The following is a 10,701-nucleotide window of genomic DNA, read 5'->3' as shown; positions in this document are numbered from 1 at the left end:
TTATTCTTCAACAAGATCTCCAATCTCTTGAAGTGTCATCACGTTCGAGTTATTGTATTGGTCATCATCTTCTTCTTCTTCTTCATCAGAGGCTTCATCAATTAGGGTTCTACTTGAACTTTTAGCTACTTTTTCCTTGCTCCTTAAATTACTCCCCCTAAAATCATAAATATCCTCCTCAACTCCACTTGCCACAGCAACATGACCAAAAGTGAGACCTTCTCCTTCATATACTTCTACTTCTTCATGATTTTGGGGGGCTTCAGTTAACCATTCATTTGCTTCATCAATGTTATCCAACAAAATTGGATCAATGGTATCACGAGCTTTGTAACGACGTTCCAATGTTCTATTATATTTAACGAACACTAGATCATTGAGTTGCTTTAGCTCAAGCCTATTCCTCCTCTTAGTATGAATCTGCACATAGTTGTAAAAAGTAATTGAGAGGAGTACTTACGACAATTGAGATACACTTTAGTTTACTAATAATGTAATATAGCTTTTCACCTGTTCATACACGCTCCAATTCCTCTCGCATCCGGATGAGCTACAAGTTAAACTTTGAACTCTAATAGCAAATTCTTTCGAGTTTGGAACTCCATGACCAAATTGCATCCACCAATTAACTGTAGAGGTATTAGTTTAGAAGTTAGTAATGTAAAAGTTAAAGCTCTAAAGAGTAAAAACAACTGAAACAACTTGCTCACGTGGTGACAATCTGGTTCTGGCTCTAACAGCTTGAGGTAATCCAAGTGTTCCATCTGCTGCCATGTACTTACCAAGATCCTCCCCTATTTGGTCTTGCAAGACATCATCTGGCACCATCCTCGCAATACATGCATGATATCCTGCCCACACTTTGCTATCTAAAGCCTTCTTCTCGTTTTTTACATAAAAGAACCCGACGTTCAAAATATACGCTGCTGCATGCAAAGGTTGATTAAGTTGATCCGTCCACCTTTTATCAACGATTTCAAAAACTTTCCCATATTTCCTCTTATTTTTTCAAATGCCTTTTCAATAGCTTCTTTGGCTCTATCCATGGCCTTATAAATGTAGCCCATTAGTGGTTGTTTCTTCCCATCCACCAAACGAAGTACAGTAACCAAAGGATTACCAACTTTAAGTGCTTGAACACAGTCATTCCAAAAATATGGACCAACAATATGTCTCGCAACTTCTTTCCCAAGAGCTTCCTTTGCGTAGATACTCTCACTCCATTCAGTTGACATGAACAAGGTTCTCACATTTTTCTTTTGCAAGTAAAAACTTTGCAAAGTCATGACAGCTGTTGCAAATCTTTTCTTAGCTGGTTTCACCAAATTTCTTTGGTTTGTGTATCTCCTCATCATGTTCAACAACAATGGCCTCTGACTAATGTAAGAATGTATCTTAACAGCCTTGGCAAAAACTGTAGAAAAACAAATTTTCATAGTTATAAGTATAAACAATTAACCTGAAGGTTAAAAAAGAAAACTAGAACCACTTGTTCACCTGTAGAATATGGGGCTAACTTGAAAATGTCACCAAACATCAAGTTGACACAATGGGCAGCACAAGGAGTCCAAAAAAATGTTCGGGAACACTCCCTTCAACATGTCGCCCGCTTTTTTATTCTCACTTGCATTATCAGTAACAACTTGTACAACATTTTCCTTCCCAATTTTCAATATAGTCTTCTCAAACAAGTTGAACATCTTATTGGAATCGGTAGAAGAGTCACTAGCGTCATAAGATTCAAGAAACACACTCCCTTTCGGAGAATTCACCAAAACATTAATGACCATTTTCCCATTTTTGGTTGTCCATTTATCCATCATTATGGAACATCCATAAGTTTGCCATTGCACTTTATGCTCCTCGACAATCTTGTTTGTCTTCTCCACCTCTTTTTTTTAGACAGGGAACTCTTACTTCGTGATAGGTGGGGGGCTTTATTCCTGGGCCATATTGGCCTACGAACTCAATGAATTCATTAAAACTCTTGGTGTGATTTACACAATTGAAAGGGAACCCCGCATCATACATCCACCTAGCAAAAGCATCTACAACACGGTCTCTCATTTTCTTCCTGCAAGAATATAGAGTAGAAGCTTCACCTTTTCCCTTTTCATTTTGAGAGGAATAAAGATTGAGAGGACCTTTCACATTGCTAGCGGTGGATGATCCACTTCCACTAGTTGAAATCTTTCTTTGACATTTTGCGAGAGGCGGCCTCATTGACATATCAACATCATCCTCATCCATTTGAGTATCTTCATCAACAAGATTAACCATAGATGCTCCATAGCTCATTGGATTTTTTAACTCATTTTTTTTCGCAGCATACTCTCTCATTTCTTCCTTAACAGAATCCGGAACACTTGGACATACTTTGACATCTCTATAACCACCAATTAGATGTTTCTTGTAACGATGTATTCCACCGTTATATATAGCTTTACAAAAGATACATTGGACTTTTGTGTTACTGCCCATTGCAACTCCATACGCCCAAGCTGGATCTTTTTTTTTTTTGGCTTGATGCCATTGAATCAAAAAACAGAATTTACTACAAGCACAACAAAATAATAAATTTCAGAATAGTCTACAGAGATGAAAAAAACAGAGCAGAAAAAAAATTGAAGAACAAAGACAAAAACAAGGCAGAACAGTGAAAGAAATTACAAAACAGAGATAAAAAAATTGCAGCCCAGTCGAAGAACTGAAAAAAAAAAATAGAAAAGAAGAAGAGAAAAAAGAGCAACCCAATGAAGAACTGAAAAAATAAAAGAAAAGAAGAGAAACTGGCAGTCGTAGCAGCAAGTAAAAGAGAGAAAATAAGAAGAGGAAGAGAAGAGAAGGAAGAGAAGAGAAGAGAAAACTAACCTTGAGACTTGAAAGAGGCGTAAAGAGTTGAGGAGAAGTAGCTGTAAGAGTCCCAATGCCTCGCTTCAGAGCAGAAAAGCATAAGGGTTGCGCTGCGCCTCGCTTCTCGCTTTAAGCGCAGAAGCGCTTGCATTTCACAACCTTGGTGTGCACAATAGGTGCCGTACCCAGCCGACTATAGCGCGGCTCGGTGTGAGAAAATACATACATATATATAAAGCATACATGAGAGCCCAAATAAAAGCTATAACTTAATCGCAGTGACATAAGGTCAGTAAACCTCTGATTATCATTATGGAACTATCATCATCATCACATCTCACCTTGAAGGAACAATAACCATAAGATGAGATCAACATCAATGAATAAAATCAATAACCATATGATAAAGATCAATAATCATGAGACAAATGTCAACAATATCATAAGAACATCAAGAACCATGAGCTACTAGTATTTCTAGGAATAAGGACATTACGGATATCATTTGTGTGGGTTTGTATCAATCAGATCATGCCGTAGAAAGAAAGGAGCAGCCTAACATACCTTGCCGTCTTACTTAAACACTCAACGTCTATTCTCCCGAGCTTGCAAATCTACATTCAAGATGATTCACACTAAGGTTAAGTCATCGAAACGTTTATAAGATCAAACTAAACTATTAAGTAAGCTAACGAAATTTGGGCAGCATTTTCCCTGTATCACCTACTTCCATCAAACTCCAAAACAACTCCCAAACATCAACAATATCATACCCAAGAAATTACATTCGAACTAGGCTCAAATCCATCCAAAACTTCTTTTCAAATTCAATCCATAGCCATCAACTACAACACAACACTTTATGACTTTTCTCCATGACTCCTTTTACTTATAAGACTTGTTTAACCTTCAAATCAACTCAACATAAGAAACAAGATGAAGAACATACCTTATTCTTGAAGATCTTTAGCGACACCAACTTACTCCAAAGCTTATTCACCACAACTTCATCTAGAAGCAATAACCAACACTTTCTATGAACTAGTTGAGGATTTATGGCTTGCTCTTCTCTTGATTTAATTTGGGGTGTTTATGGATGTTTGAGAGAGATTATAAGGTCACTAGGGATTTATTTTAGTGAATAAATGAGGCCTAGGTCGTGAAAATCAATTTATAGGCCAAAAACAAAATTTTCCACCAACTTTAAATTTTCTGAAAATTTCGAGCAGAGTACAGCAAAAAAGTACTGGACGTACTTCAAAGTACGTCCAATACTTCTAGCCCGTACTTGAAAATTCAAAATTTCCAACTTTCTGGAAAATTCGGGAAAAGTACGTACATTGCACATTTTTGTACGGGCCGTACTTTATTCCGTACTTCTCAGAATTGCGATCTGTCAGTTGCATTGGAAAGAAGACTCGCTGAACTTGAATTTACATAGGTTATGCATTTCATAACTCCTCATATTCTAGGATATATATCTCTCTCAAATTTGACCAAAAATTTCTGTTCAAAATTCTGCCAAGTTTTCCCAAAATATCGACAAACTTAATTCCTTCAATTTGCTTGATCCCGGAACCTTTAGAACTTGCTGAATACTTGTTAAAAGTATTCCTTAACCTTATAAGAGTCCCATAACCTTTTAGAGCTTATGTTAGTTTACCTACGACACAAATGACGTGAAAATTTTTGAGGTATAACATCCTTCCCTCCTTAGGAACATTCGTCCTCGAATATTAGCTCTTAGGGGTCTTTCAAAAAATAATCCGGAAGGGTTTCCTCTACAACTGCACCACTACCAATCTGTTACAACAACCCAAAATACACAACGCCACACTGGGCCACAACAAGCAATAACAATAATGATCTCACACGACCAGTAATCATAAGAAATGAAACAATACGCACCTGAAAGCAATGGTGTCTCTGTCTGGACTTCCTCTGGAAGTGGAAATAAGTGTGGATACCTGGATCTCACATCTTCTTCAGCTTTCTAAGTCATCTCCTCCATATTCTTATTGTTATATCCCGTGTTTTCGCACATTTGAAAAATTAGAAATAATCTTGACTTGCATGAAATAAAGTCATAATTGATTACATTTAGCTCATGAGTTGTTTGTGAAAGAATATTAATGTGGAAGTGTCGAGGGAGACTAAGGGCAACTTTGGAATTTTGAAAATTAGTTTCGGGAATTATAAAAATTTGATTCACAAGTCTTTGGGCTTGTAAAATGAGAAACAAATTAGGCCCATTATTTTGAAGGGTGGCCGGCCAACTATGGCCCAAACCCATGGCCCTAATTAACTTTCCATGTGTTAAAATTATATGAGTCATACCCTTAAGAAAGTTCAAGAAATTAGAAAGAACAAAGCAAGGCAAAGCAAGAGCAAAAAAACAAAGGGGTTTCGGGTTTGGCCATAGAAATTAGCCACCAAAAATCTTGCTCCAAAATTTTTTCTCTTGTTGAATTCCTACTAATTCAAGGTCCCTTCTCAACTTGGTGTAGTTGTCTTGGAGAAAGGAGCCCTTGGTTCATCAACTTGATCATATAGTCAAGAGAAGAAGATTGAGTAAGAAGGTAAGAATTCATCCTTTATTATTGTGTTATGGAGTCTTGTTTGTGTTGTAGTATGTAGAAATGTGTTGATTGTATAGAGAAATGGAGGTTTGCAAAGTGGGTGTGTGTTATTAGTGTATGGCCGTGTGTATGTATATGTTGTATAGCCATAATGTGTTGAATTTGTGTTATATTCTAGTTGTGATTGTGATGAAATACATATTGGAAATGAAAGTGGAATGAATTGAGTTGGAGTGATAAAAAGAGCACATGGCCGTGTGGTGTGTTGGAGTGGAATGGAAATGAATTAAGTTTGCTTAGTGTATTAGTGTGTTATTGTGATGTTTGCAATGTAAATGAAAGTAAAACAATATGAGTTTGCTTTGAAATGGAATGTAGAAACTTATGTCGCTTAAGTATGATTTTACGACATTATGAAAATGAAGTTATTAGGTTGCAAATTATGATGGGTATTGATGAATTTGGAAGATGGAATCATGTTATGAATATGTAAGTCAAAGATTAGAAGTTTCGAATGCGTTATGACTTTGGCGGAAAGTTTGTATATTATGTATATCGTGTGTATAATGTAAGGAAACGATATGAAATGCTTCTAAACTATGTTGTGGTGATCTAGATTGATAATGAATGTGAAATCATTGAGATTAGTTGGAAAGTTAAGGTTAAAGTGAAGGTTATGTCATTGTATTGAAAAGATGGCTAAATAAGTTATATTGCGTTTATAGTGATTGTTGTTGTTGTTGATGTTTGTTTTTGGGTTGTGGTTGATGGTTTTGAACCGAGTTGAATTCTCGGGGGTGCTATATGTATAGGGGAGGTGCTGCCGAAATTTCGGTAGACAAATACGAGTTAAGTTGCATTCGTAGCATCAATAACTCACAATTGGTAAATGTGACCATTTGCAGATTTTCGACGAAACGGGGAGTGAGCTTGGATAGGCGTGCAAAGCTCAAAAGGTATGTAAAGCTACCCGATCCTTCTTTTGGCATGCCTAAGTGTATTAGAACCGGATTCGGGCCTCGAAAGACTTTCTGCCCATCGGAATCCGCAATTGAAAATCTCGCTTTTTCCTTCAGTAAGATTGAGCCCTTTTGGTTTGTATTCTTGAAAATCATGCAAACTTTCCCTAAACTACTTGGAAAGCCATAGAACGTCCGTAGAACCTTTGTAGGTGACCCCATATGTTTAAAATATGTAATTTGAGCCCACCGCCTTGCTTGTCCCGAGGTGGGCCCACTATTCCCGGTTTTGCCCGTATTGTACTTAAGTCCTATTTTCGAACGGTATTTGACCAAAATGTTTTGACTACCATTCTCATTACCTAACAAGCATGGTTTTAAATATTCCATTAAGTCTGATAAATTGTTTTGACACTCGAAACTCATTTACTATGATCCCTTCCGACTTCATTGGATCGGTTTGTCTTTGATATGCCTCATCGAGTCTATGGAAACATTTATGATATTTTAATTGCATCAGTCTCTCACTACTCCATTCGTGGATGCCCCAATGTTCCCACACTGAGCCCGGGCCAGGATATGTTGTCAAGCGTGATCCTTTGCATTGTTCGCCGTGCCTCGATGTGAGGGGGCAGGTATACGCGTACATGGGTTTGTGGAGTATGCTGTGCCATGTACGCTTGTTCTGATATGATTTACTATGGCCATCTGATATGACATATTATGATGCGGGGTTATGCCCCCTTTTCTGATTCTTCTGTGTTGTGGCACCAGCGTCGGGAGGGTGGCCACGTTCTGTCTGCCGAGTCCCTTGGTAGGGGCCGGATTTGATTTGACATATGTTTCTGTATACATTCTGCATGTTTTGAAAATATTTATCTGATACTTTGGGTCTTCTGTTTACTTTATGTACGTTCTGTACCAGTTATGATTTTGTTTCTGTAATTCAGGCTTTACATATTCAGTACATATTTCGTACTGACCCCCTTTCTTCGGGGGCTGCGTTTTCATGCCGCGCAGGTACCGACGACAGGTTTGCTGATCCGTCCGCTTAGGATCTTATTCTGCTATTTGGAGTGCTCTCTTATCCAGAGCCCATCTTTTGGTATAGTCCGTCACTACTGTATATATATATTCTCGTTCGTGTGTACGGCGAGGCCCTGTCCCGTCATATGATTCTGTCGGTCTGTTTAGAGGTCTGTGGACATGTTTGTGGGTTGGGGTTTTTCTGTACAGATGTGTGCTTATGTTGTGTTTGGGCGATCCCATTCGCCGCGGCGGCCGGTCCGCATATGTTTAAATATTGCTTCGTTGGCCCTGTGTGGTCTTCTGTTGGTATTTTCTGTGCGCAGGGTTATTTTGGAGAGTCTGTAAAACAAAGGAAACTCTGCCGAAATTTTTCTGGAAATTATCTAACTTCGAAATACAGCCTTGTCGGCTTCTGCTATATATTTGAATGCGTGTAGATAAAATTTGAGATAGCTTTTGATAAATGTGTTTGGGTGCCCAGATCGGGCACTAGTCACGGCCTACGGGGTTGGGTCGTGACAAAAGTGGTATCAGAGCGGTTCGTCCTCGGAATGTCTACAGACCGTGTCTAGTAGAGTCTTGTTTATCGGTGTGTTGTGCGCCACTCCTATAAACAGGAGACTACAGGGCATTTAGGATACTACCCTTCTTTCTGTCTTAGATCGTGCGATAGAGCTGTGTTATCATGATGACTCCTCCCTAACGAATTGTTACATTTGCAGTTATGCCTCCAAAAAAGGCGACATCGGCCCAAAAGGCCAAGGCAGCAGCTGTGGGAGAGACTAGTCGGGCCCAGAGGGTTACCAGGGCCCATGCACATATTGCTCCTGATATTTTGCCCCCGGCAGAGGGCTCTTCCACACCGCCACACGTAGAGGAGGTTGGAGCAGCAGCAGCTGCAGGTCGAGGAGCGGCTCTACCGCCAGCTCCCGAGATTCCAGTACCTGAGCCTCCAGCTCCACGGCCAGGGACTGAGGATCAGACTATGAGAGAGGCAGTCCAGCTATTGACAAGACTTGTAGCAGGACAGGTTCAGGGGCACGGACTGGGAGGTGATCGGGCTTACAGGCGTGACAGTTCGAGAGCCCGTGAGTTCTTGACTTGTGGCCCTCCAGAGTTCTTCGGGACAAAGCCCGAGGAGGACCCTGAGGAGTTTATCAGGAAGATGTGGCACACCTTACATTTGATTAATGCTTCTGCGACAGAGTCAGTCACATTGGCTTCGTACCGGTTGTATGATGTAGCGGCTAATTGGTACGAGTCATGGGAGTTATCCAGAGGCGACGGCGCTCCCCCAGCAGTTTGGGATGATTTTTCTCCGGCTTTTCTTAGCCATTTTCTGCCTCCGGAGTTACGGCGGGCCAAGGCTGACAGATTCTTGTTGCTGAGACAGAGGGGTCGCAGTGTTCGAGAGTACAGTATGGAGTTCGACTCATTGGCCCGATACGCACCTGCTGTGGTAGCTACTATGGCTGACAGGATGCACAGGTACATTATGGGGCTGGACCGTTATTTTGTCGACAGCTGTTTGGTATTGGCTGCTCAGCCCGGCATGGATATTGCCCGGATTCAGGCGCACGCCCAAGGCATGGAGGACCGGCATAGGGAGCGTCAGCCTGATAGGAGTCAGGATCAGAGACAGCCCAAGAGGGCCAGATCATCTGGGTATTCTGGAGATTTTCGGGGCAGACAGCCTCAGCAGCCGCAGCAGCCTAGCAGACATCTATCCCAGCCGGCACAGAGCGCACCTCCACAGCCTACAGGTCGCAGATTTGATGGCCCAGGGTATTCAGGAGCAGGTCAGAGCTCCAGGGCTTTAGGTTCGCGGACAGATAGGGGTTCTGGTCAGACGAGGCCACCTAGGCCTCAGTGTTCTTATTGTGGAAGATACCATCCTGGGGAGTGCTACAGAGCCACCGGTGCATGTTTTTCTTGTGGCCGTCAGGGCCATTCTGTGAGAGATTGCCCGTATAAGGGTAGTTCGGGTGGTGCAGCGCAGCCTACCGGATCAGCCGACGGGTCTTCATCTTCATCAGTGGCTATGCGCCCTACGGGGCCAGGTACTTCAGCACCAGCGGGTCGCGGCAGAGACCGTGGTGGAGCTTCTGGTACTAGCGGTCCTTCGAACAGCATTTATGCTTTGTCCAGCCGCCAGGACCAGGAGGCATCGCCTAATGTCGTTACAGGTACATTATTGGTCTTCTCTCGGTCTGTGTATGCATTGATTGATCCAGGTTCGACTTTGTCATATATTTCGCCCCTTGTTGCTAGTAAAATTGGTATAACGTCCGAGCCTATAGAGCCATTTGAGGTAGCTACACCGATCGGGGACTTTATTGTAACGAAACAGGTATATAAAGACTGTTATGTAATTATATGCGGCCGAGATACTAAGGCAGATCTGGTGGAGTTAGATATGATTGAATTTGATGTTATTATGGGAATGGACTGGCTAGCCTCCTGTTATGCTAATGTTGACTGCCAAAATAAGGTAGTTCGTTTCCAGTTTCCTGGGGAGCCAGTTATAGAATGGGCAGGTAATACTGCATCGCCGAAAGGTAAGTTTATTTCATACCTTAAGGCGAAGAAAATGATCAGAAAGGGTTATTTTTATCATCTGGTTCGGGTACAAGACTTGACAGCAGAAACGCCGACTCTTCAGTCAGTTCCCGTGGTTAATGAATTTCCAGATGTATTCCCAGATGAGCTCCCAGGCCTTCCTCCAGAGCGGGAGATAGATTTTACTATTGATTTGCTTCCAGATACTCAGCCGATATCTATTCCCCCGTACAGAATGGCACCGGCAGAATTGAAAGAACTGAAAGAGCAGTTGAAGGATCTGTTAGAAAAAGGCTTCATCAGACCCAGTACTTCGCCTTGGGGATCCCCGATATTATTTGTGCGTAAGAAATATGGGTCGCTGCGTATGTGTATCGATTATCGGCAGCTGAATAAGGTAACTATAAAGAATAAATACCCCCTCCCCAGAATTGATGATTTGTTTGATCAGTTGCAGGGCGCCAAATATTTTTCGAAGATAGACCTTCGGTCAGGCTATCATCAGGTACGGGTACGAGAGGCTGATATTCCTAAGACAGCATTCCGGACCAGATATGGGCATTATGAATTCAGAGTTATGTCTTTTGGGCTGACTAATGCTCCTGCGGTATTCATGGATTTAATGAACCGGGTATTCAGGCCGTTCTTAGACATGTTCGTAATTGTATTTATCGATGATATCCTGGTTTATTCTCGGTCCGAGGCAGAGCACGCAGATCATC

General features: G+C 41.3%; 1 protein-coding gene across 1 annotated transcript; it reads right to left on the bottom strand.

The window, feature by feature from the left end:
- LOC132624215 (uncharacterized) lies at positions 1-828 on the bottom strand. The gene is made up of 3 exons (XM_060339028.1): positions 711-828; positions 511-629; positions 1-420 (listed from the first exon to the last, which is right to left on the bottom strand). Exons 1-3 carry the CDS (start codon positions 826-828, stop codon positions 1-3), a joined length of 657 nt encoding a protein of 218 aa, XP_060195011.1.
- Between the last annotated feature and the right edge of the window lie 9,873 nt (positions 829-10,701).

Source organism: Lycium barbarum, chromosome 12 (genome assembly GCF_019175385.1).
Source record: "Lycium barbarum isolate Lr01 chromosome 12, ASM1917538v2, whole genome shotgun sequence".
Lineage (NCBI taxonomy): Eukaryota > Viridiplantae > Streptophyta > Magnoliopsida > Solanales > Solanaceae > Lycium > Lycium barbarum.
Note: the sequence above shows the minus strand (reverse complement) of the source record. Positions and strands in the feature narration are given on the sequence as shown.